The following is a 24,046-nucleotide window of genomic DNA, read 5'->3' as shown; positions in this document are numbered from 1 at the left end:
TCATGGTTCGCCATGCAACGTGTGCCCTTCCTGAAGGAATACTTATCCTTACAGATCCTCATATCATGCTGTGTATATTTAGACTGCTTTATCAGCTAGGGGGAAATGTAAATCAGGTCAGCAGGATAGCTTGAATGTTAAGCATCTTTTTATTAAAAAATGCTGATTTTTGTTTAGGAGCATTGCCACAGGCTGCTTTACAGTATAAAAATTAATTTAGTATCTATAGACGGTATTTTCAAACCCCTTAGTAAAGTGCGTACATTAAATTAAAGAACAGATGGCTACAGAAAAAAATTGTTGAAGGAACAGCAAAAGAAAAGGTCTGTATTCACCATTACAGGCCAAAATTCTTGAAGTGAAACTTATTTTTACACTTGAGTAAGGACTGAAGTAATTGTGCCATGATACATTGTAACATAAGAAGTATTTGCTGCTAATGACTAAATTGCAGATTTTGAATCACATTTTGATTCCTAGGGTCTGTGTACTAACAGCATCCACACAGTCAAGTGCTTGCTTTCTGTATCAGGGAGGACTGCAAGAGAGATTTTTCATGTACAAATCATACGTATTGCCTGGCACAAGTCTGTTGCAACCAGAAGCCTAGTCCCTGACTGCTTCTCAGGATGGTGGATTGGACACCATCTTGAAGTCTTGTCTGAGATCCTTCTTCCAATATAACTTTTAACATGAAAATAAACTAGTATTAGGTACTATGAGTTTATGTACAAGTGTTAGTTCTCAGAAATAAATTACAAAGGTTGGCTAAGCACAAAAGTAATACCAAACTGATTTCTTATGCATGTGGGCTCTATGTCTCTTTCACACTCTCCCCAACCACAACCCCATTAATACTATGCCCAGACATAACTTTTATGGTACTTGGTGTGGGCAAGAAAGAGCATGCTGTGGCTAGTCCAAAGTGATGCCTGTGCTCATGGGCCACTACACCTGGTGCATAGTGAGTGGCCAGTTACCTTCTGTCAGCAGGACCTATCACAGTTTGGTTATACCTGCCTTAAAGTTGCTTAGCTATGCCTGTTTTGTTGGCAGCAGTAACTTGAGTGTTTCTTCACTCCCTACCTAATGATTTCATAAAGTTGTAGGGTATTAAAAAGCTTTTAGGCTCCTAGCCTAGGCTGAGGTTTGGTTTAAGTAGACCAACAATTCCAGTTTGGGTGGAGATGGAGTGGGATGATGGACTAATAGATAGTAAACATGTTCCTACATACCTTCTTTCCATAGAAAATAACAAAATATTAAAAGTATTAAATGATTGAAAGTGTCTAAATTTGACCCATGACAGGTTCACCATCATGTTACTCCCGAAATTCTTTAAAATTTGTTTTTTTCACAGAACTAGCAGATAAATCTCAAACCTACCCAGGACTAGAAATACATTGAAAACATCATGATAGTGATACAAGACTCCGCCTTAGAGCTCGTTGTGTAGTAACAGATATTTTAGCAGGCATTGCTGAACTTGAGCACTGCCACTCAACTTAGAGAGGAACAGAGAAAGACAAGTGTGGGCACTTACAATGTCTTTAGCCCTGTGAGGCCTCTGAACATTCGTCCATGCACTGATTCCAGTTGATTCTCTGTCAGAATCAGTTCCTGCACTCCTGAAGCTCCATCAAATGTGCCTTCTCGGATTTCCTTGATCTTATTGTTGCTTAGGTTTCTGGAAGGACACAACCAGTCACAATAATAAAATTATTAGCATTTTATTCCAAACATACGTCATCACACTGGGAGGAGGAGGATGGGAAGAATATGTGCCTTTTAGTGCTTATCTAGAGAGACATCCCTTCAGCAAGGAGAGCACACAGAAGTTCAAAAGTACACCTACTGAACTTACAAACAGCTCCTCTTCACTCATCAAAACCACAACTATATCAGATATATCAAGAGCATTGAAATTAATAGAACTACGAGGTCTTTAACAAATCATGTCATTCTTGCTTGTAAGGGTCTCAGGGATAAAATAAGTGGGGGGTTTCTAAAATCTGATTTATGTCCATGAAGTTATGGACCATGCTTGGGACTCAGTGCTCATCTGGCAAGAATTGGTTAATGCTACTACCAGTGAAACAGGTACCACACACTGAAATGCAGACCACTTTTATTTAGTGTACCAGGACATTTACTCTTTTTAAACTCAACACTGGAGTAACATCCAAAACTATGTGACTGCATGTACCTAATATAAATTTTAATATGTGCATTCATGACCTCCCAGGCACTTAAATTTAACACCACCACTCAAAATGAAATGAGTATCACTTAATTCCCAATTCACAGCTACTGCAATATACAGCATTATTTTCTAAATATTTACTCTGCCTATACAGTCTCAAGATGTTTGCTTATAGATCAACACTGGAAAACGTCAATCTACAAAGTCAAATGAAATTCTGATGAAATGCAAAATTAACCTTTTGAATATTTCATATTTGTGAAAAACCCAGTGAACAGACAATTTCTGAATGATAAAATGCCATTAGAGATGCATAAAAATAAATGGCATTGAATTATTTAAAACATTTTTATAAAAGGCCTTAAGCACGTGAAAACCTTGGGCCTCAGTCCTTCAAGCATCTCCTATGATGACCTGTATAGTTTATGATGAATAATCTTATTTATTTAAGTTTATAACAGGAAACACTATTCTTTGTTTTACTGTCTACAACAAAAAAAGAGAAAGTAAAATATATGCTCTTGCTCCCAAGAAGATGCCAAATTCCAACACTATTACTCATACTGAATAGCACATTATTCCAGAAATGATCCCAGTCCACACGCAGCATGAGTAATAGTTTCAAAATCCAATTCCAGGTGATATAAAACAAATGACAAGGTATCAGATTAACACCCGGGCTACTCTGCTGAGAAGAACAGGCGATCTTGTTGGGATAAAAGTTGACAGAAGACATGGCAACAGGACAGCTTGGCCTTAGATAGAAATAATGTGGGTCTTGCTCTTTGCAGAAGTCATCACTTAATAAAAAAAAAGTTGAGTCATGGAGATATGTTTCATGTGGGAAACTTGAGTACGCTGGTTTATGTCTGCAGAACAACTGTCAGATAGTGGGCCCTAAAGCATGTGGCCCATCACCTCTTGTGCATTCTGTGATCAGAAAGAATAGGAGTATGCCAGCAATCAGCCAAAAATAACATGAAAACATATAGAAATACTTACATGCAGATTTTGCTTTCCAGAAGTTTAGTACTTTGTGCTAACGCTCACAAGAAGAGTTTATGTTCAGTGTCAAAGCAAGTCAAGGAAGGATATTCTGACATATGCATTTAATTTTGGGGCTGAGCTATTGCTCTAGTGGAAATGTTTAGAGCTCAGCATCTCTTTTGAATGTTGGCATAAATAAATGCTCCCAGTGACCCCTTTCCCAGTAAAGATCATGCCATGATGCATATTTGCACAAAAATAAATGAAAAAATGAGTTAATGTTTGTGGTGGGAAGGGAGGGTAAGTTACTATAATAAACGAAGTCTTTGACTTTCAATTCACAGATTGCAAACTGACCTATATTTGTAGTTACAAAGCTTTATTAGTTAGTTTTTACCATCTAGAAGATATTTAGTCACATATATTAAAACATCTGTACAACTTACAGATGATTAGATACTCAAGGAAGAAGAGAGCAAATATTGGAGAAAAAGGCTGGCTGTAATTTGCAAAGAAATTGGCACCTTTATACAATCCAAACCATCTGAATTTTAATTGCTGCCAAAGAACTTCTGTAGATAGGGAGCTTCACTCATTTGAGTTAATAATGCCTGATCATTTCAACAATTTCAGTTATCCAAAAATATGCCAGCAGTTTCAGAAGAAGCCAGTTATATATATATTTCCCATGCAAAAGATCTGAAAATCCAAGATTAAATGCTATGATGAAATCAAAGTTGCAAGGCAGAGAAAAGACAAGCTTTACAATAATATAGGTAAAGATGACACTGCCCTGCAATCCCCTCTTGGGGTATTATCAAAGCAGATGTTTTGCAAGCCTGGATTTCTTTATTTGTCTTCCTTAATGAAAGCTTCCCATACCAGAATGCAACAACAACAATAAAAAAAGGTAGATGACATTCACTAAAAAAAAAAAAAAAAGTATCCTCCTTAAAGTCTGACCTACTAGAATAATAAACACAAGAAATAACATACTTTTCGGTCTAGAATTCCCAGCAAAGACAATCAACTGATACAAACCTTGAAAAATGAAAGCAGTGAAACTTTTGCCTGTTCTGCAGCTCAGAGAGCTCTACTCCATCCTTCCAGTACTAAAAGATTCTTTCATACATGATCACAGAACTTGAGAAGGATTTTTTTTTAAATCAGAAAAAAAATTTCTGACAGACTTTATAGCAAACTCCCATTATAGAAAAGCCCCATCCTCTTGCAACACTAAGCTTCTATAAGGAATTCTTCTTGAAATACTGGAAGACAGTGGAAAATAAAACGAGTCTTGAGGATCTCCCAAGTTATCTATGCCCTCTGGCAGGACCCTAATGGGAGCCTATAGTCAACCTGGTCATTCAAGAAAGGGTATTGTTTCTGTAAATACTTCCTGATTTGTCTTGGTAATAACATTTAATCCTATTTCCAGACTTTTATTTTAGGTAAGAGGTCAAAAGAAATTTTCAGCAAGCCTAGGTCTACTTTATGTGGGGCAGTGAATAGGAAATTAACAGATCTAAGAAGTTATCAAGGTGACACTGTTCACACAGCTCACTTTTCAGTCAGATTTTATTTACTTTATGGCTAAAGTTTATAATAATATTATTTCTGAGCACAGAACAAGCTGGACTCTATTCAGGTTTAACAGAACCATTCATCCTGCTGTACCTGCTGGGTCAATTTTAACATTCCAGCATGCAATTAATTCATCACTGCGTTACCAACACACCTTCCCACAAGAATGACCACCAGTGTGCAGTCCGAGTGCAAAGGCTCTGCTTGGTCTCACCTTGAACTTTGTAGTTTTATCATACAAACAGCCTGAGTGGGAGTTTCTCTAGAATATTTCCATCTGTTGGTGAAACGTTTGGAATTTTTAAGTGTATGTTAGGAGGAAAACCCCAGTGCTGTTGCATTCTTCTGCAGGATGCTGAGAAGGTTTTACAGCTTTTACCAACAGTCTAGCTGGCTTATGTAGGGTGAGTTGTTCTCAGCAGCAGGATGGCACTGAAAGTCTTAAATATTACAGACAGACAGGTATGCCCAGTGACACTCCTACATGCATTCAGGAGAGCAGAATGATGGCCTTACTGGTAAAAAAGGGAGAGGCACACAATAAGCCCAAATGCTATGTACCACAACACTCTTTACAATTTAATTTCCAAAACCAAAGTCTGTTTCTATATAACAAGTGACACATGACTGCAACCTCAATTGCCATCGCAAAATTTATGCTTAGGGGAAAGAACAGCAGGTAACAGCTGTTTCCAAGGACACAAACTACTTTTACCTCCCCAAGAAACTTGACATTCTCTATTTGAAACTGACTTCTAGTCTGCAAATTTCATCATGATTCAATTTTATTTTGCATGTAAAATGTGTTAAATCTTGGGCTGACACTCTATACAATTCAACATTGGAGAAATATTTACAGACAAATTAAGCCTCCAAAGGCAATTATATACTAGAGGTGGGGTTGGCAGTACCAGCTATTGCCAAGACAGCCTGACGCTTCCTATTACAAGTCCATATTTTACGTTCACTTTGTAACTTTGGCAAGACTTAACATAATGAACTGTTAGATGTCCCTTTCAGGTTTTGAAGTAATTTTTTTTTTATTGTTCTTGTTCTCTGAGAAAAGAGTTCAGTCCCCTTTCTCCCCAGCAGTGCATGTAGTATGGCAGTTCACCTTTTATTTTGAATGTGAGCTCATTGCCAATTTTTCCTCGCAGAAACAGCTGCTGGGACCTGAGTGGGAACTGCGAGTCCCACTGATTTCATGTAGGCGCTGGGGAGTGGGCAGGCTCTGGAGCTGACATCTGGGAGCTGCAGGCTCTCCTTATGTGTCAGCATCCCACTTCAGCAGGCAAGTGCATCTCTGTGCTCCCACCGAGATAGGTACCCAGGGGGTTTTGGAGCTTAAACCTGTCTGCCATGGCCAGAAGACCCCTCCAGGCTCCCACTGCCATGGAAGTCCCCAAGCACTGGAGGGTATTTTCACTGATTAACAACTTGAGGTAGTCCCAGTGTTTGCTTCATGCTGAATTTGTTAGTTGTTGGGAGCAAAGAACTGTTCCCTTCCACAAAAGTGTCAAAACCTTACCTCTGCCAACAGTAATGTCACCCCTCATCCCTGCCTTATGCAAGATCTTGCTGTGTTGAGTGAGAAGAACTTCCACTAGCAACTTCCACTTCCTCTGCACAAAGGCAGAAACCTCCAGCTCCCAGTGCTAGGGAGCAGCAGGTCCTGGAGCCTTTCCACCTGACAGGGATAGGATACCCCAAAAAAACCAAGTCATGGAGCTGCTCCCACTCTAATGGAGCTCAGAAACACATCCTTGTATTTCTTTTGCACTTCAAGCAGATTCAAAATGCTCTTTTCTATCCACCCTGAAAAATACTAGCAACATAGGTCTTGGAGCGTGGAAGCCACTGTAATGTGACTTTAGCTTTCAGAAACAAGTCATCCCTTTACACTTGCAAGATCAGGTGAGGTAGTACGGTAAGAATGCAATGAAAGCAACACAGAGGTCAGGGCACTTTGCAAAACCCACTAGAGATCCCAGTAAATTACTTCTCGACCGGGTTAGATCTGTCTACAGGAATCTACATCAACCTCTTTATTCCACTGTAAAAGCACTAAACATAAAGATGGATTAAAATTTAAGTTATGAAAATAGCATTATGTATATGGGATTCTGCAGCTAATTACTGAAGTCGAATTTTTTATTTTAAAGGCACATGCAGACATGTTAACCATACAAACCAGCAGGGCAATCTTAGCAATTTAATTCCTAAGTAAAATATGGCATAACTTTACATTATGGATCTGCGACCTTCAAATTTCTATATCAAGACTTAATTTTGTTTTGCAGTAAAATGGGTTAAATCCTGGGCTGACACATAGTACAATAAGATACAGCTTAGGAGGAATATTTACAAATGACACTCAAAAGATAATTACATATTAGAGGTGGGGTTGGCAGTACAACCTGTTGCAAAGGTGGTCTGACAGTACCCCTTTCTTTTTTATATATTTACTTTATAAAATTGGCAAGATTTAGAAGAATTTTAAAAAATAAAAGAATAAAAAATTTAAAAGAACTGTCAGGTGTCCTTTTCATGTTTAGAGGTAGATACTTTTTAGTTTTGTTTTTCTTTTTTTTTTTAAACAAAAGAAGGAAGTGCTTCTATTCCAGGAAATAAAGCTAACCAAAATACCATTTTCCTCATATCTCAAAACTCTAATATTTTTTTATGAAAAGCCTGAAGCACTCAAATAAATTCTGAATTCAAATTTGTTAATTGGTAACTACCATGTAGGTGTTCCATTCAAAGGATACATCTTCCCTGACAAAATGTTGGGATTTAGCTGAATTCTTAGTCTTTAACAGAGATATTTATGTTTCCTACCACAATCCAAGGAGACTGCAAGACATATTTTTTGGAAGATTTGAATTTTAGACACTAATTTTACAGAGATTTTTTAATTTGGATTCTTCTTTGAATGACATCTTCCATTGTCTCATAAAACAGTGCATGACACCAAGCTACAGTGTCTGTGCCAAGTTTGGGGCTGGGCACATTTCTCTAAAGTACTTACTCTACCAGTCCCAGGCAGTATTCGGAAGTAACGTCCTTGGCTGGATGGAGAAGGGGCCCCAGAGACATCTGTGAAGGCTATAAACAAACAGCTCAAGGCAAGGCCGTGGAGTAATTGTGTGTGAGGGCTAGGAAGGGAACCTCAATAAGAAGAGTAGTTTTGTCAGTGGCTAGAGAGAAGTACAGAGAAGAGGGACAGGACACTGGCCTTCTGGTGAGGCAAAGCATGGTGAGCATAGGAACTGCACCGAATCAGGAGATGAGGAACCTAGCAAGGGGCTGGAGCAAGGGTCCAACTGAAAGCTATTATGTGAATATATAATTAAAGACTATTTACACATATACACACTGAAGCAACCCTAATATGTCCATGCCAAATCTATGACTACTTCCCTTTGGAATCTTATTAGAAAACCCGAGACTGTGATTCGCCACAACACACGTACAGACACAGACAATTGATGGAGCTTGAGTGACAAAAGAACAAATGTGAGCATACATCTAGAATGCAAGTAAATTCTCCTTAAGGTCCAATTTGCAGACCTCCTCACAGTGTTTATGTTATAAATCAAAGCTACACTTAAGCATAATGTAAGATGAGGAGGTACTAATATGAAACACTCATCAAGAGGAAGGAGGAACTAATCCCTCTATCTCTGGAATTATGCTGGAGCTTTACTAGCCACTGGAACCACAATACTCTGCAAGTAGTTTCTTTGCAAATTTCCTTGACAAGGATCTGTCACTAGTCTTAAACTAAAGGACATTCAGAGAGCAATCATTCAAATGCCTATTAAGATATCCAGATTTCAGATATTCAGATTAATTTCAGAAGAAAGAGAATTACAGAGATTAAATAAACAAAAAACAAAAAAATCAAAAAACCAAACCAACAAAAAAGGTGATTTAGGCTAACAGTCCACTACTTGAAGCTCTGAACTGTTTTCTCAAGCCTAGGAAGTAATGAAATTTCCAGAAAGGTTCCTCCACCTGCTGTTTTCCTTTAACATTTGAACAGACAAGGAATATGATGAGAGAGAGTCAATATTGCCAATCAAATAACAGTAAAATTTCTTGTCCCTTATACACACTGAAAAATGGGGGTTTGATCAGCATTCTTCCTCCTTAATTTAATAGCAGCAGTAAGACTTAATGAAGACCACATGCATCATTCCTGCCACACACACAGAGCTGCTGCATTAGGGCCATTAGCAGCAGCAATCCCATCCGCTGGCATTTCCCTTCATTTTCCTTCTTGCGTGATGGAGAGGTGCCTATTATTAGCAGAAGGACACTTAGTAAAGGCCAAATAATAACATAGAAGGAAAGGGATGTTTGTTTGCTCATTTTATTTTTCATAGTAACTCCTTCCCTTCACAAAATGGGACTAGGAAAAAAGAAGTCTCATCTGGCTTCTTAAGGATCAAGCTACTGGGCAAGGTTATGGTTAAAATGTTGTTCCACAAAAAAACTTCCTTTTCAGAAAATCCCTTTATTCAAATTCAGAAATGTCTTCACAACCTTAGGTAGAACAAAAGAATTAGCTCAAATACAAAGTTTACCTAAAGAGCCTCTGCTTGGAGGCTGTCACTAAAAATCCATGAGACACACATTTTATGAGGTATAGGGCACAACTTCTTTTTGCCATCTGTTTGAACTCAACCTGTGCAGTTCAGTTCTCCTCACCTACCAAGAACAAAGCAGAAAGATTTTTTTTTGTTTCACAGGAAACAAATGCCTAAAAAATCCCCAAAACTCTGTTTCATGCTGCATTTATGCCTAACAATGCAGCCTGTCGAGGCATCCCTCGCACCTGAGTGATTGATGGGAACAGGAAGGACAGCACCATAACTTGACTACAGTAAGTATTAAATAAAATGAAAGAAATTATTTCAGCTATCACACCTCTCCAATTTTCAAAACATAAACCCTGAAGGTTTGATGAGGACAGATGCTTGCAATTTGTGTACATTTTTAATATACCATGCATTTTTCATTCTCATTTGCTGTCTACTTACATAGAAAACGGAGTGCTTCAACAATCTCAACAACTTTTTCTAAGTGCACCATAGCTACAGCTTATGGTTCATTCACAAAATACTAGGCCAATACCAATGTACATAATTAATTCCCCAAGTCTGGTGGCCTGTGCTTGCACATACAACCCCCACTCCCAAACCTGCAACGCTGCACCTGAAAGTCTTGCAGAAATAAAACTGACATAAGAATCCCACTACAGTTGTCTCCAAAGCCCCTGGGATTTTACATGGGTACAAATGGCCAGGAAGCTCCAGATGGCAGAAGCCATGTGAAATGAATGCAGAACAAAATGCCTGGTTGGTTGGTTTTCGTAAATTACCTTGACTCTAGCAATAAATTCTTACTAAAAGTAAACAGTTAGATGAGACATTAGCAATAGGGCCAGAGGGTTAAAACTTTAAATAACTTCAGAAAGATCCATTTAGAAGACTATTAGGAGGTATCTAACAGATTACTCACTTTCCAAAACACAGCTCTTATTAAATACATACATTGTACAGTGCCAGGAGTCAGGCTGTGGCACAACCACGACAGGCTGTTCAACAGAATTATACAGATATAATTGAATGACTGATCTCTAAATTAACTAATTGATTCTCATCTTTAAAACAATAATGATCAAAAGAAGCTGCCATCATCTATATCTTATACTATTTTCCTTTGACTATTTGAAACAATCACACTAGTTGGAGTCACACAACACATTCAGAAGACAAAATCAATATGCTAAAATCTGTAGCCATCTCTAGCAATAAGCATACATCTGAATGAATTCTGGGACAGAATTCCCTTCAGTCTTCATAAGTCAAAGACTTTAAGAAATACAGCCTAAAGAACACCGAAATGTCAGCCTAGGGATCTTCATCTGTCTCTGTGGTTTACCTGGGCCTGTCCATCTAACAGACAACTCATTCTGTTTCCTTCAATTCACATTAAAAAAGTGATTTCAGCTATTACAGTACTAAACTACAAAACCTCCATCCTTCTTCATAATCCAAGGCAGCATGTATTCTAACAAGCAAGTGACTCAAACTTACATTTTTCTGAGGTTGGGCAATTTCTTGAAAAGTCCGATAGCTTCCAAAACAGAAATATCGTTGTCATTCAAACGCCTGAATAGGAACAAACAAAAAGATTTTTAATACTTCACAGATGTCTATAGATATACCTCTGTGACATACAGGGCTGCCACACAGAGAACTATGACCTTTGTTAAACAAGACATTATCTGCCATCCCTCTCAGACTCCTAGAGTGAAAAGAGTTTAGCTTTGAAGGAAAGGGAACATAGAAAAGTATCTATAGTAAAAGCTTAGGATGCCTTTAAGAGTGTAATGCCAAGGGACAAGGTCAGAACTCCTCTTTCTTCCAACGCACAGGATAAGGGAATATTAAATTTGACCATTACACAGCCTCGTTTGCGTGACTAAACCTCCCTCACACATTCTGTTACGGAAGACATGCAATTGGAGATGTGGTCCATGTAAGCAGAAGGGATCTGATTTCATAACTGATTATGATAAATGATTACATAAAGTAGACTTTCCCATAAAAGTCTACTGGTCTTCAAAATTAATGCAATGGCCACTGCCTTGGCAGGCTTGGAATGCAGAATTCTTTCTCTGATTACATGTAGCTCCATTTTCCTGTGTAGAGACTTTGCAGTGTTTCTGGATGACACTCATATTTTTCTATCTTAACTTCAGATCATCAATTTTTATGGTTTAAAGAGAACACTTTAAGTATAATAAACAGAATGCTAACACAAAAGGAGAACTGTGTTTGAAGGGGCTGCTGATATAACAAAAGAACCAGATTTTTCAGTTACCAAGTAATAAACATGCTTTCTCCTACTCTCTTTAGCAGTATATGTTTATAATTTGTAAGAATCTCTAAAAGCAAGCAAATTTCATAAAATCACTTACCATACATTCAGAAAATCAGCTTAACCATACATTAGTTTTAGTGAGAGCCATTTCACCCAAGTAGCAGGCACTGCTGAGATGGAATGAGTTCCTGGTCACAGATTTAACTCTAAAGGGTTAATCCAGCTCTTAAAAATGACCAGATGCAAAGACAAAGGACTCAAAGGGAGAATGGAAAGGAACAACACAGCCTGGACCACATAACAGGTCAACACTTCAAGAAGACACACAGAGGCAGCTGATGCACAGGGCCATGGCTCCTTTCTCATTCCCACAGTTGGCATGAATGCTAAGTAAATAAGGGAGTTGTGGTGCTCCTTTGAAATAAAATTAACTTCCCCCTTTTCAAACAGGGATTAAAGTAGAAGGTGGCTTGAATTGGTTTGAGTCCCTCTTACAGCCTTTAAAAACTCGGAAACGCAACATGCCTTGCTAAGCACATCTTGGAGAGCCAGCACTTACAGATCAGTAGTATATTCAGGAAGGTGACTGGGTAGTCGGGTGAGTTTTTGGTTAGAGCAGTCTACAATTGTTCCCTCGCAGCGACACTTCTCAGGACAGACAAGGTCCATGAAACACTTCCCGGTGAATTTACTTCTGTAATCCTCTGACCCTGCAACAAAAGGAAAATGTATTCCAGCAAACAGTTCCTGATAACTGCGGCAATCGGAGATTTTATGGAATCTATACTCAACATTGCCTCCTGTCAGCTCCCCACCCCTAAACACAATTTTAATACTTGCCAAAGATTGCTATTCAGCAATTTCTCAAATTACCCCCAAGACTAGCCTCTGTTTTTTCACTCTTCCCTTCATAGATTAATTCCTTGTCTAACAAGCCTACCTGTTGAGGTATTTTTGGAAGCACATCTAATTAGCTGCTGGAGTCTGCTTCAAATGAGCTCCAGCATAGTCACTTTTTCCCCTTTGGAACTTAGTCCAGCAACAAGGAAAAGGGATCTTATGAAAGCAGGAGCTATCTTGGTGCATTCAAATGACAAAGGATTTTTAAAGGTGTCATTAAAAAGGCCAGAATTTTCAGGCCTCGGACATAAGAGTTATTTTTGAAAGCAACCTTTTACGATAGAACCTTGTCAAATATCCAACAATTAGATACCTTTATTAGCTATGTTAAACAAACACCAAAGGAAAGTAATAGCAGTTTAAATCATTTTCATTTTAATTAAGGAACGGGTAGACCATACTTAGTGAGAAGCACTCCCTAACGTACCATTATACCATGATTGCCAGACCTCTCTGACTAGTTTTTTGACCCGTTCTAATGAAATGCTTTTCCAATTAGGCTCAGTGAACTAATATGTCCTTTTCAGGTTTGGTTTTTCTCTTTTAATAACAGCAGGTTGGAAACTTGATCTCTGTGCTTCAAGGAACCAGGAGTATTAATAACTGTGTATGCAAGCAAAGTGTTGCCAAGACCCCGCCATGCAATACCTGCCCACACACTTCATATTTCATAATGGAAGCACCAGAATTGTCTCAGGAACTTTGTCCAGTGCCCAGTGATCATAACTACCAACAAGTATTTTTTAATGTTTCCAGAGTTTTAAAAGTTGATTGAAAAGCTTTCTCAGGAATGATCTGAAAAAAGTTTAGTTTTTCAGAACCTGAAAACATCAATAAAAACTTAAACCTGAGCTGAGATTTATTTTTAGAGACTCGATGACATTCATCACCTGCTTCCCCTTCCCAGACTGATAAATACACTACTGCTCATTTTATGACTGCATACGATTTTCTGCAAGAAAAAAAAAGTCACCTAAACCCACTATTATTTTAATTTATGTTACACATTACCTCCACAGGGTGATGCAGTGAAAGCAAGCAGTTCTGCAGGCAATCTAACATTTTGATTCCACAGACACACTTCGGTTTAGTTTGGTAATTCCGAACTAGATTATGAGAAACATCACATACAGCTTTGTACATTACCACTTCTGTGGTGCTAAATACTTTGCAGGTTATCATGTTTATTGTAAATTATACATCTAAAGTGAGACTTTGCTACTGGTTTTTAGCTTGACAGCACATCACTTAAAATATTAGGACCACTGGGCATTTTAAAGTATTATAAAAATACAATTTAAGACTTTCCCCACACAGCCATCATTTAAAATCTTATCCTTTAAAAAATACACAGAATATTTCCAGTCCTAAAAATTCCAGTGTTGGTAGTCAGGCTAAAACATCAAGTGATGATCATGTTCTAGCTTGACCATAAGAACATACAGCTATTCTTTCTTAGGTCTATGAGACATTACCTTTGGTTGTTTATGATTCCTTGGAAATAATGCCAAAGATGAACAGTTATCAGGACTAGAGTTTATTAAAACTGCTATAATTACAGTACACCTTGAAAAACCCACCAAAATTTTTCAGCTATCAGAAAATGTCTCAGAAATCCCCAAATTAACCCTTGAAGAAGTACTTCTAATCTTCATTGTAAAAGCTTTCTTTGAAAGAACAATCACAAACATCGTGAAGTTACACAGGGGAAAAAATGAAGTATAATTTTTAGTCTAATGATGGATACAAGATTTATCTTCCTATGGGGAAAAAAAGATGGGAAAGCAAGTAAAATGCTTTATGAAGGAGAAGAGGGAGTATGTAACATTAGAGGGTGAAAATCAGTTTTTGGTTTTCTCTTAAGCTTTCTGGCAAAGTAAATAAAGATTATTTACCACATTATGACAGCAGTCTCACTCTTGATGGCATACAACTTCCCACATTGCATCAGCTATAAGAAGTTGATCTTGCCTGGGCATCAGCACACTGACACCACACTTGCAACAGCGTTAAGCCCTGTCAGTTCAGCAGGAGAGGAAGGGAGCAAGCATCACCTTTGTACTTTTCTTTCTCTCTCTCTTCTTCCCCTTCCTTTTTTTATTTCTTCTAAAGTGAGTTTCAGTAAGAGTTACTCCAATAGCATCTACATGCTCAGCAAGTACTTGGTTATCCATTAGACTGTGAGACAGCAGGAGTCACCTGCCAAAGACTGGATAGGATTTACTATTTGACCTGAGCCTTGAGATCACTTGGGCAGGTGGCTGCTCTATTAAGATATTCCCATCTGGGATATTGATGTGAAATTCAGCCATCTGCTTACAGAACCATTTAAGTGCGCATATCCATTCCTACACACAGGGCTTTATCAGTGTGCTGCTGCAGGGCTCTGAGGGAACATGACAGGATTCAGGACGTACAACTAGCCATCACATGCATGTAGTACTTCTTGCACACTGTAAAATCACCTGTGGGCAGTTATTGAAAAGAGATGGAGGACAGGCACAGAAGAAACGCTTGGCTTCATTTTACTATTCCAGACCAACCATTTGGTCGTTTTCTTATACCTGAAAGCATGTGTGCACTGTAGCTGAGAACTTTGTCAAGCTTGGCTGAATGTAAAACATGACCTGGGAGTTTCTAGTAATTTCCAAAGTTAGGAAGAATTAAGTTTGCTGTAAAATGAGTAGCCAAGGCAACAGCAAAGCCTGTGTTTAACTGAGGCAACTGTGTTTATCTGAATTGCTCATTACTCTTGATAGCATTTTCATTTCATAACCTATGTGACACCACTATCAGGTACCAGGGCATTGCAGCTCCTCAGTATCATAAAACAAACACACACCATTCTACAAAACAGCAGTATTGAGACCACATTTCCTCAAAAATTTTAGGTGCCTTTCTAATACCCACATGGAAAAATTAAGCACCCGAGACAAATACCTTTTTGTCCTATTCTTCTTTTCAAGCACTGTTTAGCAAACTGGATTTCAGTTTTTAAAACTTGGCTTTGCCTGAAGGACTTAAAAGGAGTGCTGTTCTGGACAAAAAAACCAATTTGTCTCAACAGGGGCTTGAATACTGACCTGATATATTAATTCTAGAAAAGATGGATGCAGCTGCCTCAAATTTGGGACCAAAAACATGATCACAGAGATCACTTAATCTAAAACTTGGACAAAACCCCAGAAATCCCAACATTTCAAGTAACCACTAGATCACAATTCTCATAGGTTTTCAGGAAAAAAAAAGAGGTACATTGTTTGTCATAACTTCACATTGCTTGTATTAACTCTCATCAGTAATTACAGATAAAAATCTAAGTATCTTAGATGTTCTTCTTCTGATGGCTCCACAACAGATATATAACAAATTTACAAGATGAGGTACTATTTCCATACAAGAAAACTTCTGTATGAGGCTCTCAAAGTCATTCACGAATAGGTGTAATTATCTCTACTTTACATAGGGGGGAAGTTAGGCAAAAGTATGTCAAAGTTCTTATTAAGCTGTCATAGCTAAAACGGCCCGTTTGGGTACACTGACTCAGCTTTGTGCTATGTAACTATCTGATAATACTATTTTCATACAGGCCATGTTACCCATGTCATTTCAAGAGACAAAAGATAATGCTTTGCAGATTCTTCTGAAGTTCTTTTGTAGGATACTTCTTCATAATGAAATGCCAGCACGTTCAGATTGCTCAGACCAGGTCCAGAGTTACGTTAAGTAGCAGGCACCTTGTTATAGAAACAGCATCCAAAGTGTACCTCAGGTAGGAGGACTCACTGGACAGCTCATACAGAAAGATGTAGCTTAGATTATTTATAGGGTAAGATGACAAAAAATGACTTTTCATCTCTGTAGGTATGGCTGGAATCACCCTTGAATCGTATTAAATCAACAGGATGCCTAACATCTTCATTCTAAGAGCAATTAAACAGATTAATTACTTAGAAATGGTTATTCTGCATGCAAGCCCTCTGGAAAGTCTGTCGCAAACATCACTAGGGCTGCCCCCTGCAGTGACCAGGAATCTGGTTAAGCAACACTTCACCTTTTCCATTTTTCCTGTGAGGAAATGGGAGTCTCTCACCTTTTGATGCTTCTGAAAACAGCAGAAGTATCCCAGCATGCCATGCGGCAGGGAGTATGCAGCCTTCCATGGTGCTTGACAGAACCATGTTCAATTTGTATTGTTCTACCACATGGTTAGATCAAGCACAAAGGAAAACCCCATGAACAGCCAGAGTCAGAGTTAGGCAGCGCCAAAGAGAGAAGAGCGTTGAGAGGAAGCAGCATGGAGAAGCACAAGCTGAAGATTCACGGAGAGCTGCTCTCCACTCCACCCATGCAAAAAGGTGCTGGATACAAGAGGTCATCCTTTACGCTACAACTGCAGGAACACCCTGGAGCACAATTGGGGTTAGTGTACAAGAACAGAGCCCAGGCGAATTCAGAGACAGAACCAATATGATAGAAAACACTACCAAAGGACTGCAACCAGCTCCTTCCAGGAAGGATGTGCAACTTCCACCACGTATTGCATGCCCAGTCTACGCTACTCTTTGTTAGGTACTTACTCTCTCCTGGTGTCTCCTTTCAGTATGAATGACATTTTGCTTTCCTCCATTTATTTAAATGCAATCTTAGAAATACCGCAGCTTATATTAACAATAGTAGATTCTGAGCTGAGGGCCAAGATCTGGCATTAAATGCTCCCCAAGCCCCCTTTGAGCCTGATTTCAGTTCCCAGAGGCTTTTCATGCTGGTGGCACTTACACTGACAGTCTGTTTTTCTTTTTTTTTTTTTTTTTGTTTGTTTGGGCTTTTTTGTTTCAACCGCACTTTACAGCAAGGTAGCACACGTGCTACTACAGACATATTAAGGCAAACAGGAGTATTTTGTTATTCTGTTTCTTCGCACAATATTTGTTGGGTTTTGTATATAATTTGCTGATGGAAGCATTCTCTATTTCCAACACTCTGCATTATTTCAAACAGCTTTAATTCTTGTAACTCATTCCTGCAACTTTGACGTATAAAGTAGGGCATTCAGTTTTGGTTTGACTGGTCCCTCTGAAATAAAACTTCCATTGACTTTAACGTCTGCAGAGCTATGCCAGTGGAGTGTGTTTTTGAAAGTCACATCCCAAATGTTCTTGCAGGCTTCATGAACAAGAGAGGAAGTGGCTGTCCTCTGCAACTGCTCAGAACATTTTGCTGGGCTTAGTGAAGGTCAATGCTTGTGCTTTAATAAAAATAAATAAATAAACCACTTTCCTTAGTAAGGGGTTTGCATTGCCCAAAGAACGAAGTCAGCATCAAGCAGATTATTCATTGTCTACATGGAGAACAATGCAAGTATTTGAGCAGAGATGACAGATAATACACAAGGGGCTCTGCTTCACCATTTTGCTATGAACCAGCATTATTATGCAGAAAGTCAACACACAATTACTCCGGAAAGTAACTCCAGAAAATAAGTACAGTATTAACTTAGTCACCTCATACTGTGGGTTTACGTACAGCAACAAAAGTAAGACAATTTGATTTACTGTCTATTTTTACAATATAATAAAGAAATGAAAACAGCTTTTTAGGGAACCTAACACAATAAACCTTCAATCCCCACAAGCTGCCAAACTAGCCAGAGTCCTAACTGATACAAAATTTAGATTATTAATTTTCTTCTGTGACTCATGCATCATGACACAAAAAGGCATTAATTTTCTTCCATGATTCATTCAAAATATGCATAATGCTGCAATCCACACCTCATTTATTTAGAAATTATACCTATAACTAGCATTCCTGCCAATAATTTTGGATGGCTCTAGTGAAGAAGGATGCAGAGTTCCGTATCCTTATTCCTACACTGGTTTAATAATGCGGCAATTCTGGCATGGGCTCTTCAAATAAATTCATCCACAGTACTCTGTTAAGCAATGAGAAGTAGTAGTTCATATCTTCCAAAGACTTTTATATTATATACTGATTTACAGTATTAAGTGGACTATCTGTCATAAACTCAGTAGTTTCACTGTCAATGAACTCTTTCAGACCTAGTAGAAACAAACGCAGTCAGAGCCCTGCAAACGTCTTCCTGAGAAACCCTTGGAGAATATTTTGAGCAAGTCTCTATTCCTCTGCTGCACTAATTAAACACCGCTCACAATAACTGCCTAAGCTAATCATCAACTACAATGAACAAGAGGTACCAGTACACAAAGAAAAGTCTGGCAAAACCCTAATTTATGTCCCCAGAATACATGAGAAGCAAAATACTCCACAGGCACATTCTAGGGCCTTTCTGCTTGTTGCAGACTATTACAAAAAATGTGCAGGGATATAGCCTTCTGCTTTGGTTTTTTTTTGTGGGGTTTTTTTTTCCCCTCAAGTTGAATAGGAAAAAACAGGGAAGCAAGGTATTTTGTAAATTATATTAAAAAAAATATTCCATAAGCCTTTGGAGGTACATAAATCATTCTGCACAAATGTTTGCAAAAAATGAAAAAGTTGAAAAAGGAATTATTATATCTCCAGGTATTTGCCAGTTTTCACAAAGAACCCCACCCTTTAGATATCCTGTACATCCAAGCAGCATTGTACGCTTTGCTCTTAGTATTATTTCACCTCTGGTAATCCAAAATCTGTTTGTTTATCACTCACTGAATCTGCAGTTTGCTAAGAGTTTGTATATAGGACCCTATTTTTAACTGTCCCATCAAGCTGTAACACCTCAGGTGACTGCCGCAGTCTCAGAACAGTCGATGACAATTTCTCATCCAATTGCCAACTCAAACCTTCTTGCACTGGTTTTAGCTGACTAGCTCTCTTCATGCCAATGCCTTTCCAATTATTTTCTTTATTCTATTCAAGTGATCACTACACACACAAAAAAGTACTAACTTTGCATGTCTGATAAGCATTGCTCAGCTTAATCTCAACAGACGTGATAGCAATGTGAGAGAAAACAAACTGTCATACCTTAACTTTTGAGGTATCTTCGTTACAAGAGTAATCACTCAGCTTTCTGCCATAGCTAATGAAGACACCTCCACAGGACAGCTCAGATCTCAAGTGAGGAATCTATCCATCTCCCTACTCTGCCTACATGGGGAATCTAGGACAACTGTGTTACTTGGATGCATAAGTGATATGAGTGCATCTTTGACTCAACATTCATTCCCCCTCTTTTCATTGCCTCTACTGTAATTGCAAATAAGTATGTTGGCTGGTAACAAAGCAGTTCAGATGTTTATTTTTTTTGAAGACTGCTTCAACTTAAAAGTAAAATGAGACACAGCCTTAAAATAAACTTTTTAACTGGAACATGACAATTTACTTTCTTATTAAGAGCCATACTCTGCCAAACAGACCCACCTGCTTTATGTTAAGCTTATGCTTCCTTGAGTAAAATGACTTCCATACTGCCTACGTTTCCCCTACTGCAGCGCAAGAAACCGTCATCATAGTGTTCATCAAGAGCTAGTGAAGGGTTAGGGTCACTGACACAAATATTAACATAAAGATCTGAATTGCTATCAAAGATTTACAGAAAAGGGAGGGCTACAATCAGTATACAGTACAGCCAAATTACTTTTCAACAAGAACATTTCTACAGTACAAGAGAATTCAGCTCCATTAATATTAGTCATAGCAGTTGTGTTGTGTTCTCTAATGACTTCAACTTCAGAAAAAAATAATGCAAACTCAAGCTCAAATATATTCCGTTATAGTGTATGGTGAAAACTTCAGGTTCGTAATTATGACTTCAGTCTAGGACTTAATCTGCAGGTGATTTGAGGCTGTTAGACAACCTTCCATTCAGACAGAATTATTCTTACACACAGCAAATGCATATGCATATCCTTAGTTTCTCTATATTCAGAGAGTTTCTGAAGGTACTTTTGCTGAGTCTGTCTTTTGCAGGTGGGGGGGTGGGGGAAGTAAAGCAAACAGCATTTAACTGAATAAAACCAAAACAAAACATGCAAAAAACCAACCAACCAACCAAAAAAAACAAACCAAAAAACAATCCCCTCAAAACACCCGCAGAAATAAATCTGAATACAGTTAAACTTTCCAGTTGTCCAGATCATAGGCAGTGTTTCATAGTCCTTTCCCTCCCTCTACTCAAGCAAAAGCCCTGGTGAGCAGAAGTGGTGGAGCTTGGCCTCAGACAGTATTTCCTGCAAACCTGACCAGGCCTATAGCAGCCTGTGCAGGTCTGCCAATCCCCACCACTGTCACCTCCAGTGTGGACAAACCCACAAGCTGTCAGGGCTTGGTGCCTGCTCAGGCAGGAGGTGCTGGAGACCAGCACGCTAAGGGCAGGCATAATCGCAAATCCTGGAGCACATGTGTCACTGCAGCTCTTGTATGAACCAGACAGGAGCAGGTGGATATCAGTGCTTTTCATCAAACAGAAAATGCTAAGGGCAAGAATATGAATACATAACTAAATAACTGTTCACTGAAAATGGAAGGAATTTGCAAAGTTGTCATCAGTGACTGGCAAATTATGGAAACAACTGAAAAGTGTTTCAATCAGATAAAATTATGTAAGATCTGAATTAAATTCACTTGCCTTTCATGACATTTAAACACTAGCTGAGGAGTAACAAGACATTACATGTTTCATTTTGAGAGCACAAAGAGCTTAAGTAGTGTTTACATGCCACTAAGAGCAGAGAAGGGGATAACCTAGGGGGACCAATGGACAGGGAACGTGTAAACTGTAGGGACCTGGCAAAAAGCCCCGACGTGCAGCCTGTGTTCTCCTGTCTAGGAACGCTCTGTCCACTGCAGTTCTGTGCTTCTACAACTGAAACAACGCAGAGAAGAGAGAAGGAAATTTCAATTGACGACAAGCAGTAGGAACTCTGTTCTGAAGTAGACAGGTAACCCAAGAAAGGTGAATATGTATGAAGACAGAGACTGGAAAAGACACATAAAGGATTAGAAGGAAAACCGCAATTAGTAAGAAGAGTTTTTATTAAATGCCTTAGAAAATGATGAGTGAACAAAGAGCAACTACATTGCTATCTAATAAGAGGGGATAACACAGGAGACCTGACACTAGCCCTAAATATCCAAGTTCTGGATCCATATGTACTACAGAAGCTGGCTTTGATTTGAGTTGGGTTAACAAGCAGCAGCGTCCAAAAAGGACAGAATTGTACTGGCAGATGGTTCATTGTCCTCCTCCTGTTATTCCCTGTGCTTTTGATTTGCACAGTACTGTCTGGAACTGAAGTAACTAAAGTCAGTTAGATACAATGCATGCCCCAATGCAAGATGAAGCAGGAAGAAAGGGTTACTTCATGATATTTCAAATAGCAACCTTATTTCTAAGAATCAGGAGATAAAAAGCTTTTGTGATGTGTTGCTTGTAGATATAGACACTCTTCGATCATTAGCAGAAATGGTTTGTGTCAGTACAGCAGGTAGAACTTTCATTGCTTTTGAAAAACACAATATACTGAAAAACACAAACATATCACAGGGAAAATAAAAAGATACACAGCTGAATACAAGGGCAGCTCTCTGCAAAAGCTATTTCATACACAGTGTCACACAGCAATCAAGGATCCTGCCAACTCTTGAAGTGACAATACGCTACCACAGAGACAACACAATCTGCTCATAGAGTCATTTCCCTTCCTCCTGAAGCCCAGTGCTCCTTTAGAAAACAAAACTGCTGTGTAGTGAACTTAATCAAATGCTACGGGGCAGAAGATTTTTGTTGTTCTTTTTTTCCCCTATTCCTACTAAGAGTGGGAGCCTCCAGTGACCTAAGACTGGCAAATACCATTGGATCCTTACTTTGGTGTTCATAACGGAGAGATGCAGCCAAAACCAAAAATGATCAACAGAATATCACTGTTGTCACTGAAAATGACAGTATTTCACTTTTCTAAACAGGAGAGGTAATTAGTCACAGCCTATTCCACCAATTTCTTTTTCAAGAAAAAAACTTTTTTAGTCTCAGATTCTATAGCTGTGGGGAGAGAGCTGAGCAAGAGGGAGGTTTATTATTATTTTGGTGCATCACATTACATGAAAGGCAGAAAAACACTGGAAATTGTATCTATTGCAATCTGAGGCTGAAACATATTTGATAGCGTATATTCAACAGCTTTGCTTGTCTCACAGCCCCGGGCAAAAACATGCCCCTTTCCCTGCTGTTCCTTCATTTCATGCTATAATGCTTCCAATTCTCCTTTTAAAAAGAATTATGTACATTATCTACCTGTTGCACAGAATCTCTTTCTTATGGCCACTCATAACCTTTGCAGATGTGTCTCCATCATTATCAGTAAAAGCCTGAGTCATTTGGTTCAGGGAGGAAATAGCATCTAGGAAAAGTGCCTCAATAATCAAAAAGGCGGCGGCAAGTTGTTCTTGCTAAATAACTATCTAAAAGGGTGGTGGGGAGCTGGAATAAAAACTGGAGGAAACAATATGCAGAACAAAGTTTTCTAGATTTGATTTTTTTTTTTTAATTATGCTGCATATTTCTGTCTTCACAATTTCACTTTATCAAATACAGTTCTATCTGGCCCATCCACATGTCTGAATGTGACATTACCTTCCTGATGTTCCTGTACCATTTCAGACTGATGAAACTTCAAATATCTCAGCTTTTCTTCCCCATTCCTGATAACCACTACTCTCTCCTATCCTTGCACAAAAAGCACTTCCCTTTCCTCTCTCTTAATTTTACTGAATCACATTTCTTTTCATGCCAGGTCCTTCCTGACAAGTCCTCTTTATGATACTTTGTAGACTCCAAATCAGAGTGGAAAACACACATCACTTCAGGATGACCTCAGGATTTTACAACTTCCAAACTGGTCATTTCCCTGACATTGAAGTATTAAGCTCACCTGAGTTTAACTACTCATGGGTGTGATCCTGATACTGGCTGTGTACCTCTGCTCCCACAGAGCTCACCCTTTCCATGCATCCTCATCACTTGCCAAAGGTCAAAGATCAGGTCATGATAAAACGCCTCACATTGCTTCCTTAACCAACCCCTCACATTCAGTGTGCTTTCCCCCACAAAATCATCTTTCTGACCACTGACATGTACTATATGTATTAAAATGAAATGAAAATATGACTACATGAAAACATCAGGATCCTGAAACAAGAACCCTTTAAGAAAAAAGATGCATATTTACAAAAGGATTAAAAATAAAAATTCTTTTCTCATACACTGAGCAAAAGATGAAAAAATAAGACAGGAAGAATCCCACAGCTAACAAGGACACTGACAAGTTACTAAGCTCTGCCATCCCAGTGGGATTGTGCAGGCTCATCCCTGGATAACACAAAGCACTGCTCAACTGTCTGACTTTGAATGATGAAGATTCATACCTCACGGACTTTTCTGCAAAGAGACGTGCTGTGTTAAATCCTGGGATGAAACATCTTCTTCAAGATGAAAACATGGAAAATTCCTGCTAAATG

At 38.6% G+C, this 24,046-nt stretch overlaps 1 protein-coding gene across 1 annotated transcript in view; it reads right to left on the bottom strand.

The window, feature by feature from the left end:
* SLIT3 (slit guidance ligand 3) overlaps window positions 1–24,046 on the bottom strand; it is a 531,450-nt gene that overhangs the window by 116,764 nt on the left and 390,640 nt on the right. Inside the window, exons 16-18 of the mRNA XM_056349923.1 lie at window positions 12,228–12,378; window positions 10,879–10,953; window positions 1,544–1,687 (exon numbers count right to left, since the gene is read on the bottom strand). Coding sequence (XP_056205898.1) covers window positions 1,544–1,687; window positions 10,879–10,953; window positions 12,228–12,378 — 370 coding nt within the window. The remainder of the gene's footprint in view (window positions 1–1,543; window positions 1,688–10,878; window positions 10,954–12,227; window positions 12,379–24,046) is intronic.

Source organism: Falco biarmicus, chromosome 8 (assembly GCF_023638135.1).
Source record: "Falco biarmicus isolate bFalBia1 chromosome 8, bFalBia1.pri, whole genome shotgun sequence".
Lineage (NCBI taxonomy): Eukaryota > Metazoa > Chordata > Aves > Falconiformes > Falconidae > Falco > Falco biarmicus.
The sequence above is the reverse complement of the archived record's forward strand: the minus strand, read 5'-3'. Positions and strand labels throughout refer to the sequence as shown.